Below are 21501 nucleotides of genomic sequence, written 5' to 3' on the forward strand. Positions count from 1 at the left end.
CCTCAGCTTCCAGTAAAATAACTTTTGGGATGTCAGTACAGTTGCAGATTCATTGGAGGTTGAAAAACTAAACAAATGTTAATACTGTGGGATGTGTTTTCTTCAGTTTTGTTAAACTGTTGTGACATTTTATTAATAGTTGTTATAAAAACTAAGTTATGCGTTTTTTAAAGGTGTTTTGTCTATCTTTTATGTTAAACAAACAATTCTAGAACTACTATATGCGTTTTGTTGATCTTCGTCGAGTCTCGGTCCCAGTTAAGTGGCCATCGGACGTGGTGGCCTCCAGGACAGCAGGTGGCGCTCGGCGGCGTTGTGTGACTCGCTGCACTACGCTGCAGTACCACCGAACAAGAAGGAGCTTCCCAAACAGAGAGGCACATGGTCTTCGTGCTTGAAAATCTGAAAAGGAGAAATTACCACAGTTTTGCTGAACTGCACGGGATTTTGAGCAGTGAGCGGAAATGGCGAACGATGCGGTGAAGCTGTCCAAAAACCTGCTGCGGATGAAGGTGTGCGCTGAGCTGTGACTCACTGTCTCTCTCTCTCACGGAACTCTGGGCCCGACCGACGACGTCATTACATCACATTAAAATTGACCCTTTTTGTAGAGCTGGGGATTGATTGCTGTGGAAACAATTCAGAATCCGTGCTCAGAGTCAGACTGGAGCTCGAACCTGCAACGTTCATGTCCTTCAGTATTGTACTCTGCTTCGCCTCAGCAGCTGAGAACTTCCGCCTTGTGACCAGAGTCGTGGCGTTTTTGCTTAGTGTTTAGTATAAATTTACACAGTTCTCTGTTTTTATTAAGCTTTTCTTCATATTTTTATTCATTCATTTACTACCCAGCTGTATAAACGAATAAATAATTGTAGGTATCTTAACATTGTTGTAAGTCCCTTTCTTTGAGTCAAGGAAAGCATCAGCTAAATGAACACATCATCATGTAAAATGTAATATTTCCATGTTTTGTTGAATGTGTCTGTGTCTTAAGCGGCTCTTCATGTGAATTTCCCTGTAGGAATTGATAAAGTATCTATCCTTTCGTTAACTGTGTGGATAATAATTATGTTTTTTTTTTTTTTTTTTTTGCTTCTAAGAACTAGGCTGTTAGTGTTTGAAGGAAATGTTTGAAGAACATACTGTTTGAAGGAGTTTACGGTAGGTCCTTAACCATCAGTTTCTGCCCAGTTTATGCAGCGTGGCCTGGACACAGAGGTGAGGAAGCAGCTTGAAGAGGAGGAAAAAAGGATCATCAGCGATGAGCACTGGTACCTGGACCTTCCAGACCTCAAAGCCAAAGAGTAAGGCTTTATTAGTAATTTACAAAACACCTGTAAAATACAGAATATTCAAAGTATCAATCTTTTTGCTTAAATGTGGTCTAATACAGGTGGTCCCCAATTTATGATGGGGTTAAAACCCATCATAAGTCGAAAATGCATTTAATACACCTAATACACACCTCTGGGAGATGCAGATCGTTGTCGTTGACCAGCATCACAAGAGAGTATCGCTCCACGTATCATTTGCCTGGGAAAAATCTAAATTCAGAATTTGAAGTAGGTTTCCACTGAATGTCTATCACCAGCTCACCATCATAAAGTTGAAAAAAAATCATAAGTCGAACCATTGTAAATCGGGGACCACCTGTAGTTACAGATAAGATTAATTTTTAATGTGTTTTTCTTTCTTTCTGCTTGCATGACACTTCATTTTTAAGGTTTTATTGTGTTCAGAGAATGTTTATCTTTTTAGGAGTTTCATCATAGAAGAAAGTAGTTTTGTGCCCTGTGAAGACCTGATATATGGCAGGATGTCATTCAAAGGATTCAATCCTGAAGTTGAGGTAATGCAGACATTTAACATAATTTTTCTTGTGCTTTGTTAAAGTTAAGACTTTACATTTGATCTTGTATGTAGTGTGCTGTACCATATGATAAAGAGCACACTAAGGATTATGTGTGGCAAAACATACCTGTGCATTGTCTCAATATTAAATGTCCTTTAAAAACTTCTTTGTTTCATATTGTTTTTAAATGTAGTGCAGATATATCATTACTAATCAGATTAATAATGTGGTTGGCTCTGGGTAATAATGTGTGTAGGCTCCAGATCACCACAATCCTGGAGTTATTAATACTGATATTAGCTTTTACTTGTAAGCCCAGAATGACTCTTCCTTAATGAGTGATTTTAACTTATTTCCAGAAACTCATGCTAGTGATGAATACAAAGAGCCAGGATGAGGAAGAGGAAGAAGATGACCTGGGCAAGATGGAAACAGATATTACAGATGAAGAAATGGCAAGCAGGTATGAGAGGGTATACATAAGCACACACAGGTGTTATGTTCAATAGGACACATATTTGCATGTGATATCCCTGTTTTTTGTTTCACAAAGAATATAAATTCTTTGTGAATATAAATTCAGGAATTCTGTGTCCAGAGCTCGGTAGTAACAACTGTTTTTAAGTACTTTCCTGGAGAAACTGAAACTTCCACAGTAGTTTGTAACATGGACTTTATTTTTTTTAATTTTTTTTTTTAAACAAAAGTGTTCTTTTGCTCCATTACAGTTAACCCCCTAATTTAAATGAAAAAGTTTAAATGTGATGTTTTAATTTTCTGCCTTTAAAACTAACTTTCAGTTTTACTGTGACACCAGCTTACTGTCATCTGGTTGCTCCTGTGTGGATTTCTTTGGCCACTGTCAGCTGTCGATCACTATTTGCTTTTGCAGTGAGACCAGTCAGATTAGTTTTGAGTCTAACGTCACTTTGATGGACAGTCTAGTTTATTCATGGGCAGGGAAGTGAATTGAGGTTAACACTCAACTTTAATTATGTCTGATAAGTTCAACAAAGGTTAGCTTTTTTGCATTTTCTGTGAGTTGAATCATAGAAAAGTTAAGCAGGTCTGAATTACTTATGAACTAAAGCATTTGGTGAATCTTTCTTATTTTATTAAAGCCACTCAAAAGAATTAGTGGAGCATTGTGATTTCAGAGTTGTTTCAGAATTTTATTTAATTCCCTCTGTTCTTCCTCATGATTGTCTTCACATGTTGTCCTTTCTTAACTTGCAGATATGAGCGATTGGTGGAGAGCATCAAAAGAAAATTTGCAAAGAAGCGGGATCGATCAGCATTGCAGGAGGAAGATGTCATTGAAACTACAGAAAAAAGAAACAAGAAGGCTTTTTTAAAACCGCAGGATTAGGAAAATTTAGTATCTCTTTAGATATTATCTTCAGTGTTTTTTTTTTCTGTACTATGCAAATTTGGCATGGATATGGAGAAAAAGGCTTGTTATAAGGTGTTATGTTAAATGGAATTAAATGGATGTTATACATCCTAATGGTTGTGACACTTGGGTCAAAGTTTAAAAATTTTCTATGATCATTTCAGCATCAGAATATTTCTCTTTTGTGTAGTTTTTATGAGTGGACATTTCTCAGTGGAACCTGACAAGTTAAGGAATTTCTTAAATTATAAGTTTTTGGTACTAAATTTATGCCACAGTGCAAATCTTCAATATAGACATTTTAAACACTTTTTGTTTTCAGTTGCTATTGCTTTGCAGAGGACTGAAAAATACAGAAAAAGGTTTTTGAAAATATCACTGCAGCATACAAGGGAGTGCTGGTCTGGGGAGTAACCAGGCGAGGAGTAGTGGTGGGTGAATTTGCACAAGTTTTTATTTTCATTTCCCCATAGCATATACACAATTGAAGTGCACACAACTTTTCAGCTACAAGCAAGAAAAAAACTAAGATTTTAACAGTACAGGAAAACAGAGAACATCAGTACAAGTCATCAAACTTCTGTCACAAAGCTCTCCAGTCTCTGTTGCACTTAATATAAAATTCAAACTTCACTCTCAGTAGTGTTTTTCCAGACTGGTTTCTTCCAAACATCCACATTTTTCTTTTTCCGGTTTTTGTTTTAAAGAGTCTTAATTCTTTGCTACATCTGCTGCTCATTCCCTGTTAACTGGCATCAGATGAGATCCTGAGCAGGAATTGGGCATGGGTTGATTTCTGCCTGCTCCAGTTGATTGATAAAACCACCTGCAAAAACACTGTAAAGTATTCAAAATTTACCACAAGAATTTGTGAAACTATGAAAATAACTAAACTAATGGTACTTTAGTGCAATCAATCTAGTCTGAAATGTGGTTAATGAGAATGTGTCAGTAAAATTGAGCTCAGAGAAAAAAGCAAATGTGAACTTAAGCTAGATTAATAAGCATTCCTGTTACGCATTTACAATAAATAAAACATCTTAGATGCTCATTACAGCAAGTAAGAATAAAATCAGATCAAGAATGAATAATTCACATTTTTTTAATCTTCAGTTAGGGGTCGCAGTGGGTTGGACCGGGTCCTGCTCTCTGGTGGGTCTGGGGTTTGAGCCCCGCTTGGGGTGCCTTGCGACGGACGGGTGTCCCGTCCTGGGTGTGTCCCCTACGCCCTGCATTGCCGGATAAGCTCTGGTTCCCTGCGACCCCGTATGGGACAAACAGTTCAGAAAATGTGTGTGTGTGTGTGTGTGTGTGCATGTGTGTGTGCATTTTAGTAGCAGTTTGCATCTTTGGAAAGCTGTTCACAGTAAATGCAGCATGTTCTGTCCATCCCTGCTAGTTTTATTGCCCGTCGTCCTGTGAAGAACTGATCTATTGAAAACTGGGAATTACCCCAGAACATTAAGTCAAATCCTGGAGCTTTCAGTGGAAACAGAAGAGTGCCTTGAGTTTTCTGAACACGAACTTGGTGGACTTTTGTATTGTTTTTGGAGATGTGTGTTGCTTTAGAAAAAAGCATCTGCAAAATTAATAAATGTAAAAGTATGTTTTATTCGGGGGGGGGGGCGTGGTGGCACAGTGGGTTGGACCGGGTCCTGCTCTCCGGTGGGTCTAGGGTTCGAGTCCTGCTTGGGGTGCCTTGCGACGGACTGGCGTCCCGTCCTGGGTGTGTCCTCCCCCTCTGGCCCTATGCCCTGTGTTGCTGGGTAGGCTCCGGCTCCCCGCGACCCCATATGGGACAAGCGGTTCAGAAAATGTGTGTGTGTTTTATTCTTCATGTTGAATTTACTGGTTGATTATATATATATGACTGGTTATATACGTGTTTTACAAAAAAGCTGTTTACTTGTTCAGTTAGCAAATACTGTAACTTGATCAACTGTACTGCAGCAGGAGTAGGATTTGTACGAGACCTTTAGATTGTAAGACAACAGCTCCAAACTTTAATCGACCTGCTCCCTTTAATAGTGATAAATATTTATTAATGTCAGAATTTAAGTGTGTGCTATTCTTATATTATTGTTCCTACATGCAGTCTTGTTAGTTAAGCAAAGAGACAACAGAGGGAAACATTTTTGTTACACCAAATGGTACAGATACCCATGTAATGTAGTAGCTACAGCGTGAAATGACCTTGGTTATTAACAGGAATAAATCTGTTCTCTAAAGAGATGTTAAACTTGTCTTTCAGCACTTTCTCTATTTCATCGTCAGGTATGTTTCTTTTGTCTACTAGGTCAGTCCCCTCCTCGTAGCTGAATGTGACCTCTCTGTAATTCCAGCCAATGAGAGCACGGAATCCCTTTGGTGTCTGCAGAGAGCAGATGGACTTATTCTTCAATACGGATTCAGAAGATGTCTGAAGAGTGTTGCTGGTTTCGAGGAATAGGTTGGGACTGCATGGAGTCAGTGTGAAACCGTACAATTTTTGGATTTCGCTACTATGCAGGAGGTCGGAAGCACTCTCATTCTGAAAGATGGGCTTCCTTCCCCTTTTCTCCAAGACCCACATTCCCTCCTCCTGCACAAAGCGGAAGACTCCAGGTTCTTGTTGTTGTTCTTTCCCCAAGGTCAGTTCCAGGGGGCGCCATATCTGCCCATATACCCCATAACTGACATCAACAATGTAGGACACACCATCAATGTCAACCTTGTTGATTAGGTGGTTTTTTTTACTGCTGAACTGGTTACTGAAAATGTCAAAGACCCTGGATCCCAGCATGGTAAATGTGTAGCCCATCTGTTTGAGGACCCAGGAAAACAGCAGGTTGTTTTCAAAGCACCAACCCCCACGCCCTTTCCTCACAATCTTGTCGTAGATGACATCCAGGTCCATCGTGATCCACTCTCCGCAGTGAATGCTGAGGTTCTCAAATGGAATGGACAGAACATGGTTCATGTGCACACGATTCAGTGTATCCAAGTCTGCTCTGTGGACCGGCCCTTTAAAGCAAATCCTTTCAAAGTACTCGTCTAGATTCATCTTGTCCTGCAAAAGACAAGTCAGTGATTATGCTCTCCAGTCTGATGATCTCTTAGTAATTTTCTGTGTTACTGCAGAAACAAGACTGAAAACACATGGATGTCAGTAAATTTGTAATGTTGATTCAACCATGCAGTGTCTATAACAGTGAATAAATGAAAACAGAGCAGAGGCTACACAGTGAGTGTCATTAGAAGAGGTGTGTGTTCTCGAGGTTCCAGAAGCACCACCTAAGTCATTAATCAGTCTGCCTTTCATAACATACCATAATCTTTAATACAGCTTCAGGCTTTATTCTTTTCTTGCATACTTTCCTTGTATGAAGTCTGGCACTGCTTTCATACATCTCCATCACTCAAGACCAAGCGGCATAATCTCGTCCTACAACCACCACATCAACCACAGGGTGCCAACCCAATTAAAAAGGCCATGCCTCCTTACATACCAACAGTTGCTTCCCATTGCAATGCCACCTGTCACTAATTTTAATGACCACTACACACCTCCCTCCAACCTGCAACCCCAACTACCCTGTTCTCTTTTCAGTCATAACCACTGACTGGCCTTCTCAGCAGTCTTAGACAGATCCTTGTCCGCCACCCTTAACGAATGGCCTCTAGCACCGAATTCAACCAACAATGACATAGCTGATTCAGTCACAAACCCCCTAACACCTACTTCTGCTGGTCTCACATGAGCCCGTGGTCTATTGCCTCTACCACCAAATCTGCATACTTTAACATTTTCCACTCATATTCCTCCCCAACAGCATCCTCGAACGGCACTGTTCACTCTACAAAGTACAAGGTCTGCTCGCACTCGGCATATAACGCTGTCTAGACGCAATGAGACAACCACAATAACCTGCGGCACCTGGAACTGTTTTCCCACATCAGCCAGCTGCTTCCAGTCCCGTGCATTACCCCACCTACCAAGACACATCTGCTCTTGCACAGTGGTACTCTCTCCCGCCTGCACAAAATTAATCGTATTATGTATACTATCAATAAGCAATGAATTTATCACCACACGCTTACTTTCAAAAACACCGGCTGAACATTTTAGCACATGATTATGGTGCCAAGTATAGCTCCCCTGTGCCAAGCTAACCTTACATCCTAACAAAATGTGCCTCAGGGTTGCCACACAGTTACACAACTTAGAACCATCACCACCTACCCACTGCTTAACATTCTATGGTGTCGGCAGCACATCAAATGCCACTCTAATGATGAACTTAATGCAACTTGCCTCCATAGCCCACACGTCTTGCCAGCATAGCCTCTGCTTCTCTACACCCTTCCACTTCACCCACTGACCCTGCTTTAATTGTGCGACTGCCTTTGCATGCCTCACCTCTTCTTCCTGCTCCCAAACATGCTCAACAACCAGTCGCCATTTATCAGCTTCTAGGGCAGCACTCAACAACTGCCACATCCGGCAAGAGCCGGACTCTACTTTCCCCTTTGCACTTGAAAATCACGTCCAACAGCTGCAGCGCCCCTTTCACATTTTGAAGCATATCTCTAGGGTTCCACTCCCTACCTATCCTCACTGACGGTGCCTCTTTTCTCACCAGTACATCCTTCAACTCTGCCAATGTCATATCCAAGCCCATTTTAGTTCACATATTCTTCGGTCAACATGCCTTTACCATATAGCACTACCCTACTTAAACAGCTGGTAGTGGTAGTGGTTAGAGTTGCTGCCTTTAGATCCTAGGGTTGAAGGTTCAGTCCTAACCTTCTGCTGTAGTATCCTTGAGCAAGCTACTTACTCAAAAGAAACATGGAAGTCTGGCATAAGTTTGGAAACTTGCTCACTATTGATACAGTAATCAGTTGTACTGAGTGTACAATATGTTCAACACAAAACTTGAATAATAAAATTAGTGCTAAAGGTTTGTTTTCCTGTTTTTTTCTCTTGCTTGTGCCGAGGCTATTTTGTTGACCAACTGTTTTTTTTTGTCTGAAACTCTTAAACCAACATACTTTTAGTCCTCCTATATTGTCACACTGTAAAAAAAATCCTGTTGTTTTTACAGAAAAAATCTGGCAGCTGTGGTTGCCAGAATAATTCTGTAAAAATACAGTCAAAATGTAAACAACTTTACTGAACCTGTAAATTTTACAGTTTAAAACTGTTGTAATTTACAAAAAATTACATTTTAAACCAGTAAATCCAACAGGCCTTTTCTGATGAATTAGCATAACCATGCTGCTATTAAACTAAATCTTTCAGTAAGATTTACATGCTGCTATAGTTGATTGTACATTGAATCCTATTCGATTTTACTGCAAAATACCAAACAATCAACATTGTTAAACTGTAAAAGCCTCATTATAAGGCTGTCATTTAACTGCATTTTTCTGCAGATTTCACTCGAAAGTTGTTTATAATGTACTGACTTCTGCAGTATTAACGACAAGTTTTACAGTGAAAGCAACATCTAAATACTGCGACTGAATTTTCTGTACAATTTATTCATCAGAATGTAAAGGCATAAAATCCTGTTCTATGACTCCGATCTAATAATCATCTAAAATATAAAGTGTAAAACTGTCTAAAAGTATTTTTCATTGCCTGTTTACTGATTATTGCTCAGTGAAAAATAGAAACAGTTTCTGTACATTACAGGGAAATTGAACACTTCTATTTTCAGTACAATTTCAATTAAACGGCAAAGCCCGATATACCTTAAAAGTTACTGTACTGAAAGATTACAAAAATCCAGTAACAACTTGCATTTCCAAGAATTTATTAACCTCAAGGCAAGGAACAAAAACATGTCATTTCTCAACATACATATTCACAATATGTACTTTACAAACATTACAATGGAGTCATTGTGACAGATTAGCAATGATCTTATTGGAACTGAAAGAAGAAAGATGGAAAGAAAGAGAAAGAAAAAGTGAAAGACAGAAAAACAGTTTTCTTTGCAAATTGAGGTGCAGGCATGCACATGAGGACATACAAGATCAATAAAACTAACAATTGAATACAAACTAAGAATTTCATCAAACCTTTACTGGCTTCTTCAGCTTGAAGAACTCAGTGAGTAGGGCACATCATCACATACCATAAATCTTACTGAGTTTAGGCAAAATTCAGACATCACACCACTCATGATCCAACAGTTCTTGAATCAAGGTAAAGGATTAGGGTTAATGTGAAGACGAGATGTGTTTGTCTTCTCTACTTTAGTGCCCTTCTCTGAGTTGATGGAGAAAAAAACCTTGGGAGAAATAAGAAAAATAGATGACAGTATTAATAATAAAATAGCTTTCTTGATTCCAAATATTCTTGTATTATAATGTCAAGATAGGCTACCTGTAACAACAAAATATCTTGTGCACAAATCATATCAACAGTATCTTTAAGCTGTAGTTAACTGCCACACATCATCTTGTGGATTTTGCACTTTGTCACCAATTAATACAGGCAGCAACCTTAAGAAATTCCAATTCTAAATGGCTTTACCCAAAAGCTTGGACACCTCACAGTTGACAGCACATGGCTTTGTGAGAGCATCAGATCCTTTGTACTTGAACTGCTTGATGCGCCGGTTCAAAAGTGAATATGTCAGCCATTTCTTCTGCTTAATGAAATACTTCAGGTACAGTGCAACACTGTAGGATACGACACCCTCAAATATGTCATGGCCTAAACAAGGTGGGAGACCAGGCTGGCAAACATGAAAAGATTTCAGACCATTGAAAACAGTGCTTACCTTTATGCCTTTGATGTCTTGACTGTCTTCAGCTTGTAGATCACCAACAGCAGAATCATAACTTTCAGGGGTGTGTTGTGGACCACATACATTTGGATCATGGCTCTGAAACTCACTTTGCGTTATTTCACAGCACCTGCAAAAGTACTGAGAACTACTAAAGTTTTCAGTAAACCCACCAATGCTGTGTGAACCCAAATTATCACCAGCAATATAATAGAGAGCCCTTTTGACCATTTCACCTCTTGTAGTTATTCCATTTTCCTCCATATATTTCAAATCCAGTATCATCTCTGAGAAAACCTTGGCAATTCCAAATTGTTTGAGGTCATTCTCTCCACACAATAAGACATGTGATCAGTACTGGACTGCACATGAACAGGTAAATTTGGCACAGAAAGATAGACTGTAACAACTTTGTGTTTTTTCTTAGTAGAGGCAAGGGGACTGACAATTTCAAAAGCATCCTAGTACAGAATTAGCTTCAGACATCCTGGATTTTCAATGAAGAACTGGTTGGATTTAAAAATTTGTCCAACAGTAATGTCACCAAAATAATCTGAGTCTGATTGACACGACTGCTGTGACACTGAATTCTTCCATAATTCTGATTCTAATAAGCTATTTACTGTTTGTATCACAGATATGTAGTAAGCAAGCCTTTTGTGTCATATTTTCATCATTTCTTAATGTCGCTTTTTAGGTTCTATGTATCTGATCATCTTTTTTGAATGCTTGAGCTCTTGAATATACTGTTCTCAGCAGGCCTTGACACAGTCACAGACACAGTCAACCCACCATTTCCCCCCGAAGTGGCCCCAGCGGTTACAGACATTATTTACAGATTTCCCACAATGCAACTATTTACATTCAATCAGTAACGCGGGTCGTTACAATACTTTATTTACAGTGTATTCCTGTCCCAACTCATGCACATTTTGTATCTCTTCAACAATCGTCTGTGTTGTTGAAGCTGGAAGAAGGAGCTGCCCTTGCAATTTTAGGTAGAATAAACATACATGATGATGAGTCCTAAGAAGGTCTCAATGATTGATTCTGTGGGAATTCAATAAATGCTTTCATTGTTGTTGCATCATTCATTGAGCTCTGGGAAATATCTTCACATGCAATGACTGCAGAAGGCTGAGAATTACTTTACCTGTACATGTCACTTACGCTAATCTATTCACCGAACACGGAACATGCTCTGTCTATGTTTCCTGGACATATCAGTAAATGACTCAGAGAACGTATTTACCACCATTGACTGGACATGCGCAGGTTGCCCCTCCATCCAAGATATGCAGTGTGGGATATTATATAACTTCGTTCACTGTGAAATTGGCGCCCACACAGCGAAATGCAAATGCAACATTTAAAAAATATATAATAAGAGCTCTCAAATGAGCTTTGAAAGCTGTGTAAAATGCTTGCATTGCATGAGCGCCAGCACGTTTGAAAACACAATGACAATGACAATGTTGGGTTCGTTTTTATTGTTCTACAACAATACAGTACATAACCCTCAACATCTCCAATATTTTTCTACAAAAATGTAACGTAATCATTTTTAACAAAGTAACAAAACCGCCGGTTTCTATAAGTTTTACCCTCCTCGGATAACGCTGCAAAAACCTCCGCTCCGTGAATTTGGACCAGGCTGCCTGTTCCCGCCAAAATGAAGTTGCGCAATGAACGAAGAGCGACGAGCTGTTCTGCTCAGTGATTCGACGAGGCTGCGCTCGTTTGAAATACAAACGGAGGCGTTTATTCTCGCGGGACGGACTGCCTATGACGTTTACGTTGAAAGTCATTACTGTTACATTTAAAATTGCCTTAAGGCAGTAAAAATATTACCAGATTGCATTATTCTGCAATGAAAATACAAACTTTTCATTTCATCATTAACAATTAATACGATGCAAAAATAAAGAGTCGATGAATAGCTATGGAACAGATGACCAGGTAACTTAGTGTCCATTGGAAAACAAAGATGAAATTTCTGCAATTCCACCACCAGTCACACCTGATGTGTGAATACCCTCAAATTAAAACTGGAACCTGAAAATCTACACATTAGAAAATCATAATAATGATTTTTCTTTCAATTCCAATATGCTGTGATGGGCAGGCAAAACAACTTTTTTGTCAACGTCCTAATATTTATGGACCAAACTGTAAATCTGTCATTCATCTCTCCACAATTTTATCAACATACTCCATGTTCACTGCAAACACCTGCACTTAGCTATGCCAAGCGCATTTTATTTTCTACAGTCAACATAAATAGGGAAGTGCAGTTTTTAAGGAACATTTCAATGTAACACTCTTAAAATCCATTGGCTATTAGCCACACTTACTCATGAGCTCTTTCATCAGAGAGACTATACAATAGCAGCTCATATGTAATACACTTTTACTACTAGCCTACTGATATATTGTTAAATATAGGCCTGCTCAATTCTAAACAAACACATCACCTGTTTTTTAAACCCTTCTTATTAACAGAATTTTACAGTTTTTGTACATATTCTTATCTGTAAAGTATGCCATATTATTTTGTGAAATGTAATACGGTTTTTCTCAGTATTAAAAAAAAATCAACCTGACAAAAATGTTACTTTGACACTGTCGTGTTGTAATTTTAACTGTATTGTGTTGCTTTTTGTATTACAAATTTTCTGTGTTAAAGATACAGTAATCTGTAAATTCCACAAGGAAATGAGATAATTTTAACATATTCTTATTGTAGAATTAACAATTGTGTTTGGTTCAGTATTTTACTATACACACACACATTTTCTGAACCGCTTGTCCCATACGGGGTCACGGGGAACCGGAGCCTACCCGGCAACACAGGGCGTAAGGCCGGAGGGGGGAGGGGACACACCCAGGACGGGACGCCAGTCCGTCGCAAGGCACCCCAAGCGGGACTCGAACCCCAGACCCACCAGAGAGCAAGACTGCGGTGCAACCCACTGCACCACCGCACCCCCTCCTGTTTTACTATATATTACTGTAAATTCAACACCATTTCTTTGTTTTTCTATTTACAGTTTTTTGATGTCACGATTTTACAGCATTTCACTGTTAATTTCACAGACATTTCTTACAGTGCAGGTAGTCAGTGTCATTATACAGTTGTCATCTTGTCCTTCGTATCACTTGGTTTCGTATCAGATCAAAGGTAAAAATACGCCATAAAATTGATGACGTCAAGTGATCGATGTTACATGTTTTGAAATGTCAAATAACTAAAGGTCGGGTAATCAAAACTTTGCTGTATTATATATAGGGCAGTTAAGTGAGCAAAAAACCTGATTTCATCTGATTTATCTAACAAAAAATATCATTCAACTCAAAAGAGAACTGTATGAAAAAATGGTTCATGGCTGCCACCTTTGCTCCTCAATGCCACCCATGTCTTCTGTTCTACATTTCTCATGTCAGCCTAGTAAATTATTCACTTCTTTCTCTTCCCTATAGCTCTGACAGCTGCTCTGGTTTGTCAGGTTGTACTCTGGTTCTTGATCGTCACTATCATTCCCCTCACCCATGACTTCACTGTTTGCCAACACCATCCTTTGGATCAGGCTTTTGTTCTCCTCAACTTACTGTCTGCCTTTCACTCAGTGTACTTGGCATTAGAACACACACACATTGTCTAAAACCACTTGTCATAAGCAGGGTCCGGGCAAACTGGAGCCTAACCCGGCAACACAGGGCGCAAGGCTGAGGGGGAGACACCCTCAACAGGATGCTAGTCCACCGCAAGGTACCCCAACTGGGATTCAAACCCCAGACCCACCACAGAGCAGGTGCTGGCCAAGCCCGCTGCACCACCACACCCCCGCTTTAGAACTCCTGGTGGTTTAATATATCTCTGTATTTACAATGTTAACACCTTAATGAACACTCAACAACCGCCCCATGCTGCAGTTCCAATCACTTTTGCTATTGTCTGCTCAATCTCCTGAGCTTTTCAGCATGCACTAACTTCACCTACTGGTAGAGCGTCCAAGTTATGCAGGGTGCAACAACCTCTTTAAACAGCAGGTGTGAGCTGCCCAATGGATTGTCATCTCATATGGAAATATATCTGTTCAAACATACAACCAGTCTTATACCTCTAACTCCTGAAATTACATTTTGGTTGAATACCTGAAACAATTCAGTTGAAAATTTGGAATTATAGAGGAAATCAGAAATGGGGAAATACATTTTAATGGCACTGTACACGGTGTAAAGGCTGTTTGGACTCACTTTGGACTGTGGGAAAAAATCTGAATAAAAATAAGTGAACATTGGGAGAACATACAAATTTCACACCCATTGACTCAGGTTTGAAAACAATACATGCTGTGGAACCATTTCATTCATGAAAACCGCCTGGAAGCCAGCTACACCAGCACTGCTGGGAGTGCCTGAACCGATTACGCACCGGGCACGGCTGATTCAGGGCACACATACAAAATGGGACTAGCAGACAGCCCTGAACGCCCATGCGGAGAGCAGCAATAAACTGCAAGCATCTGCTGGATTACTGCCCCATGTACACACTCATACCAGTGGATGTGACAAACCAATGTTACTCAAGATCTGTCTTGATCATATGATAAATAAATATTTTTCAGAACCGCTTGTCCCATACAGGGTCGCGGGGAACCGGAGCCTACCCGGCAACACAGGGCATAAGGCCGGAGGGGGAGGGGACACACCCAGGATGGGACGCCAGTCCATCACAAGGCACCCCAAGTGGGACTCAAACCCCAGACCCACCAGAAAGCAGGACTGTGGTCCAACCCACTGCGCCACCACCGGTAAATAAATAAATAAATAAATTCATGAAAAGATAAATTAATAGTAAGCTAAACAATGAAAGAGAAAGTAGGAAATAGTTCTGAGAAAGGAGCTAGAAAGTGTGCTACGTGTACAAAATTTTGAACATGTGTATCTGGATGTCTGGATTAAAAGGTCTGTAGAGCAATGCTGATATTCTGACACTGACTTAGATTTTCTCTTTTTAGGCAGGAATTTTGCATGTGGACTATATAAGATGTCTTTCTGCCACAAGAAGAGACTTACTGAGAGAGGAGCTGAAGAACGCTGTGTCCGATTTTCCTGGATGAACTGTAGCACAGTCCAGAAGTCCAGAAAGGGGAGGGCCGACTCTCTCGGTCTGTTTCACTCGGTTTGTCTATAATTTTGATTTTTTAAATTCTTGCTCAAACCACGCAGTGAAATATTAACTTAAAGGTTAAGTACATTACATTTACTTTTACACGTATTCATTTAGCATACGCTTTTCTCCAAAGCAATGCACATCTCATAGAAAATACAATCTGTGCATTACATTAGGAGAAAGAGACATAGATGCAGATTTGTGATTCTAAAGCAGTTTGCTACTTTCCAACATAAGAAGTAATGTACATCACACAAGTAGCTGCATAAAGGTTTTGTTATAAGTACACAGACACACACTGTCTGAACTGCTTGTCCCATTTGGGGTTGCAGAGAGCCAGAGGCTAACCTGGCAACACAGGGCATAAGGCTGGAGGGGGAGGGGACACACCCAGGACAGAACACCAGTCTGTTGCAAGGCACCTCATGTGGGGCTCAAACCCCAGACCCACTGGAGAGCAGGACTCGGTCCGACCCACCGCGCCACCGTGCCACCACACCCCCGTTTGTTATAAGTAGCAAATAACAACTTATTATTGTTACCTGTTTTACTTATAAAAATTGTACACACTGTGGTCACATACGAACAACTGCTCATGAACTGAAACCAAAGTAAAGGAACCTAAAACTTAATAAAGCATCCTACAAATTAACAGTCTGAACACACACATACACACAGACTGAAGCCACTTGTCCCCAGCAGGCTCGCGGTGAACCGGAGCCTAACCTGGCAACACAGGGCGCAGGGCTGGAGGAGGAGAGGACACACCCAGGACGGGATGCCAGGCCATTGCAAGGCATCCCAAGCAGGACTGAAACCTCAGCCAAACCCGCTGTGCTGCTGTGCCCCCCCGCCCAGTTTGAACACCGAATTTGAAATTTTTGATTACTATTAACGTCACACACAGAGTTGGTATGGGATTCTTATAAACCTCTCTTTCTGACCTTAATAAGATGTCAGGAACATTTGTTAAATGTGGAACCACTAAAAGTTTTACTTATACAGTGTAACTGACAGATGGAGTATTAAATATAATGAAAATAGATATTTCAAAACTGTTTATGAACTCTGCTATCAAAGTGTTAGTAGCTCCTTAAGTCTCCCTTCCTCGTTCCCGCTTGCCTGTCTCCTTGTTCCTGTATCCTGTCTCCCATGGTCCTGACCATCGCATGTCCCTTCGATCGTGTCTCTGAATCACCCTTGGTACTCTTGCCTGCCCCAACCACAAGATTTGCCTTGCCCTTTCAACAACTGTATGAACGATCCCACACCTGTGTCCACTCTCCAGTTCTCCAATGCGCCAGCATCACATACATACTTTTGTGTATGTGTGTCCCCCAGTATTTAATAGTTAGACAAGCTTTATGAACTGTTTATCACCAATAACAAAGCAGCTCTGTTTGATCTGGAGAAACAGCAGTCAGAAAAGTTTGTGAACCCCTTGAAATTATCTGCATTTCTATATAAAAAGCTCAGAAACTGTGGTCTGATCTTCATCTAAGTCATAATAAACAGTCTTATTTAACAAACAATAGACACATTTTGTATTTTCATATCTTAACAAATGGTTTAACAATCACGGTGATTGAAGGAAAAGTATGTCATTCTTTATATTTGCTAACTAGTACTAGTGGAGCCTCCTTTATTGCTAAATTTTTTCTGTAGCTGCTGATCAGATCCCCCACAGAAATTAGAAGGTATTTTGGCCTAGGTTGAAATTCCACCTCCTGATCTACTCTTGACCAAAGTTCCTACCGTGAATTGCTCCTGTAAAAATTACCAAGCTCTATCAATGGGTAAATAAATATAAATAAATAATTAATGCAAAGGTCTGTTACCATAGTAACTGTTGGGGGAATTGTGTACAGCTCTGTGTTTTTTGGAATTTTGGCTGGTGCCTACACATCCTGTCAAGTTTTGTTGCTAAATATAGAAGGCTAAAAAAACACTTGCTACAATGACCTAGATGAGTGGTGCTTTAGTGGCAAAGTCCAGACTGGTGTCCAGACAGCATGTGTTGGACGTAAAGATGGGCCCTTGGCCATTATCAGACTTGACACAAGAACATGTCTGAAAAACTATTTTAATATCATATTTCGAATACCTAAAAAAATGAATTGATTAATATTTACACTATTTTGAGTCAATTTTTAATGACACAAAATAATACTGACAGATTGTACCTAAACGCATCAGTTTTATTTTATTCTAACAGCAAACCAGTATCAGTACATTCAATTATCAAAACTTAGCAATGTTTAATCTGTAAACAGTTCAGATCAAGTTAGGCGGACAAAGACTGAGTTCTCCACTGTCTCTGGAAAAGCTCTATACTCTGTGTGAATGTTTGTATTAACAAGCACACAAGCACACAGAGTTGTTCAAGTGTTTATTTTGAAGTTGAATCCACAATGAGGCAACTCTCATGCAAAGGAACAAATTGTTACTGTGAGCTAATGATCATCCCCACGGCCTATGGGGCCACAAGGTTGCTTCATGTCGTCTTTTCAGGCTAAGCCTGGTGGGGCTACATAGGTAATCCAGCCACTAGGTGCTCGCTGGAGGACACCACCCAAGACCTGACTCCAGGAGTGAGTCCCAGTAACCCCAATGTGGGCACAGTACTCTTTTTTTTTTACCACAATTGCTTTATGTCTGACCCTCAGTTTGCTAACGGTGACCCCACCAGGAGCACAAGGCACCAGACAACAGAGCACTTAGTATTGCTGTGGTGCTCAAGTCATACCCACAAAGTGGCAAGGTTACAATTCAGAAGGAAGCAAGCAGTATGTAGAACAGTACTACATGGAAAAGCTGGTGGGTGTTGACTCCATGGCAAGAGGTTAGGCAGAACATGATAGACAGTTGCCTCCATCCTGCAAGATTTATAATGACCAGCTGCTGCTGCTTGAGGACCAGTCAACACAAATGTAGGTGCAGATGGACTAAAAGACTTGAGGTTAGTGTTAAAAAAGTACATATTGCAGAAATGCACTGCATTTAGAATGCCAAAGTTAGTTCAGTTCCACTTATTTGTGTATTGATGACACATAGAACTTAACACACACACACACACACACATTTTCTGAACCACTTGTCCCATACGGGGTTGCAGGGAACCAGAGCCTACCCGGCAACACAGGGCGTAAGGTCGGAGGGGGAGGGGACACACCCAGGACGGGATGCCAGTCCGTCGCAAGGCACCCCAAGCGGGACTCGAACCCCAGACCCACGGGAGAGCAGGACCCAGTCCAACCCACTGCGCCACCACACCCCCTCCAGAATTTAACATAGAATCTAAAAAATCTAGTAAAAATTCAATGAGATGTGAAGGAACTGAGATTAACAAATTCTGTAGTTCTGTCTTGTTTGTATCCATTTATGTTGCTTGATGCTATGCTACAGAAGCGTTTTGTACATTAAAACACAATGCAGTTTCTTATGAACATGTGCACAGTATAAGGGTGGCTCAGTTGCATGTTCTCTGTCTATGTACATTTATTCATTTACCAGACACTTTTCTTTCATAGGGACATACATCTCAAAGAAAATACAATTTGTGCATTACATTAGGAGAAAGAAAGACATAGTTGCAGACATGTGATTCTTCAGTAAACTTAGTTTGTTTCTTTCCACTTTATGCACCGATCATCACACGAGTAGGTGCATAAAATACTTAAAGCATGTTTCTTCTCGGTGTGCCTGTGTGGGTTTTCACCCACAAACAAGCTGTTCTGAAGACCTGGTGATGCATTTTCCATATTGCTTGAGTGACTTTGGTAGACAGAAGCCCTTTCCAGAGCACATCTCATCTGAGTCTGTTATGGATAGGCTCTGGATAATAAAGAACACAAACAGGTAAATACTTAGTGAAAATGGATCTTTGCTCAGTATATAATATATATGCAGATTGTCTTGTCCATTGAAAACAAATAGACAATTCAATGGAAACCCGTGTGCAGTTCCATACTTCTACCTAGGTATCTTGTGATAACTTCTGAAATTATAATATTACCTATTATTTGGTGCAAGAATGAGGCTTTACGAGGTAAGACCTGTCATAAGTTCAGGTTCTTGTAATTTGCATGTGTTGTAAATTAAGGATTGCCCATCATCTTCAACCAAAGCTCTTCACTGCAGGCAACTATAGGACACTCCTCAAGCCTCCCTATCAGTCCTTAGACCAGTTGCATTAAATGTCCTACTTAATTGTCCCTCAGGAGCCAATAGCTGGTCTTTGGCTGACTTGGCATGGGATGGGCAATGGAAAGCTGCAAAACACACACACGGTTTCAGAACCGCTTGTCCCATACGGGGTCACAGAGCCAACCCGGCAACACAGGGTGTAAGGCCAGAGGGGGAGGGGACACACCCAGGACGGGATGCCAGTCTGTTGCAAGGCACCCCAAGCGGGACTTGAACCCCAGACCCACCAGAGAGCAGGACTGCTGCGCCACAGCACCCCTCAGCTGCAAAACAAAGTTTGCCCAGTGTCTTGCCTTGGCTCCTCATCTTCCCAGCTCACACATCCTAGTTTTTATGTCCCATTCAATGAAGTTGAACATAAGCAACTTAGGAGCTTACATAAAAATTTCACTTTTCAAATCATTTTAGCAGCTGGTCTAACACTGAAATGAAATCTACTTTAAATCAAACTAATCAGGACGATATCTCCGTTCATTAGATGCAGGTTACCTTAAAGTACCTGTGATCAATAAGACCTCAGTAGGAGGTCGTGCCTTTAGTTATAGAGCACCTAAACTGTGGAATAGTCTACCAGTTACTGTCAGAAATGCCCCGTCCGTTTCTGTTTTCAAATCCCGACTTACATGTTCACTCAGGCATTCCACCTCGTAATGTAATTCAACCTGCCTTGGTTGTTTATTTTATCACCTTTACAAAAATGCATTTTAAATTTACTTAAGTAACAAATTACTAACCCTGTCCTATCTTCTCGTTGAACACTAACCCCACTACATAAGACCTGAGGAGGCCAGCCAGTGGTGACAGACGAATCCCGTGCTGACAGAGGATGATGTCCATCTGCCATGACGATCGAGACGTTCTATGCTGAGCTGGGGATCCAAGATGCCATTTACCAACATTATAATTACTTGTCTCACACACACACACACACACACACACACACACACACACATTTTCAGAACCGCTTGTCCCATACAGGGTCGCAGGGAACCAGAGCCTACCCAGTAACACAGGGCACAAGGCCAGAGGGGGAGGGGACACACCCAGGACAGGACACCAGGCCACCGCAAGGCACCCCAAGCTGGACTCGAACCCCAGACCCACGGGAGAGCAGGACCCAGTCCAACCTACTGCGCCACCGTGCCCCCCATTTGTTATACAATGGCTTACAAATTGTTACTTTCTAGAATGCCCAGGAGGGGTGGGCAACCACTGGCCCATGGACTGCCAGAGGTTTTTTCTCTCCCTCAACCTTCAGTTGGGAGTTTTTGTTCCTTTCCCCGGTGGCCAGTAGGTATACTTATAGTTCTATAATTTCTTCATTATGGTAGCCATTAGTTGGCTGTCTTCTTTGTTTGTATCAATTTTTTTTGCTGTATGCCTGTGTTAAAGCGCTATGTGTCACTGTGTGGGAAGAGCACTCTATAAAAATAAAAATAAATAAATAAAATAAATCAAATCAAATCAAGTTTGTGCATTATAATTTGCGTTGGAGGTCTGTTGCTGCAGTTGGTCATGTTTCGGGTAAGTTCATTTGTTGCTACCACTTTATCCTGACACACATTCTTTACATGTAGCACGGATAGATAGAAGCAATTGGTTGTGTGTTTATGTAGTTGTCGGTAATATTTATTGATTTGATTAATTAATTAATTGTATTTGCTGATATAGGGTACATGTCGAGCGATTAATTGCATCTGTTTGTTTCTTTAGGTTACTATTGTCGGAGTAGTGTCGATTAGGACTCTCAACTGTCGTGAATTAGCCTGGTTTAAATAACAACTGGTGACCCATAGCAGCAGCCTTTTGGTGCAAAGACTTGGGGTACAAAGACAAGGGAGTCTACCTGCGGCAGTTCACTGAGGAAGGTCTCCACCGCTATGTGACTTCTGCTATTACCATCCTGTTCTTCCAGTGACCATGTGTCAAACATGTTGAACATCAAAGTTGTCTACGGCAACCAAACTCTGGGACACCATCACCAGAGACTCACACGCTCCCCCTGCTACAGTAACCTGGTTTATCCTTGTCTGTCAAACCCTCCATCCTGCTTCAATTACTCCATGAGACTCTGGAACTGCTAATTTGCTGT

At 40.7% G+C, this 21501-nt stretch overlaps 2 protein-coding genes and 1 long non-coding RNA gene across 3 annotated transcripts; 2 read left to right on the forward strand and 1 right to left on the reverse strand.

The window, feature by feature from the left end:
* The first annotated feature begins 341 nt into the window (after positions 1–341).
* Positions 342–4388, forward strand: mphosph6 (M-phase phosphoprotein 6). Its single transcript, XM_018749657.2, has 5 exons — positions 342–512; positions 1192–1304; positions 1759–1849; positions 2212–2315; positions 3089–4388. Exons 1-5 carry the CDS (start codon positions 465–467, stop codon positions 3219–3221), a joined length of 489 nt encoding a protein of 162 aa, XP_018605173.1. The 5' UTR covers positions 342–464; the 3' UTR covers positions 3222–4388.
* A 695-nt stretch (positions 4389–5083) lies between these two features.
* Positions 5084–15199, reverse strand: LOC108932932 (arylamine N-acetyltransferase, pineal gland isozyme NAT-10-like). The gene is made up of 2 exons (XM_018749656.2): positions 15107–15199; positions 5084–6294 (listed from the first exon to the last, which is right to left on the reverse strand). Exon 2 carries the CDS (start codon positions 6286–6288, stop codon positions 5422–5424), a length of 867 nt encoding a protein of 288 aa, XP_018605172.2. The 5' UTR covers positions 6289–6294; positions 15107–15199; the 3' UTR covers positions 5084–5421.
* LOC114910604 (uncharacterized) lies at positions 14813–15942 on the forward strand. Its single transcript, XR_003797720.1, has 3 exons — positions 14813–14841; positions 15049–15212; positions 15906–15942. It is a non-coding gene; the product is annotated as an uncharacterized LOC114910604 (long non-coding RNA).
* Positions 15943–21501: the final 5559 nt, after the last annotated feature.

This window comes from Scleropages formosus, chromosome 5 (assembly GCF_900964775.1).
Source record: "Scleropages formosus chromosome 5, fSclFor1.1, whole genome shotgun sequence".
Taxonomy (NCBI): domain Eukaryota; kingdom Metazoa; phylum Chordata; class Actinopteri; order Osteoglossiformes; family Osteoglossidae; genus Scleropages; species Scleropages formosus.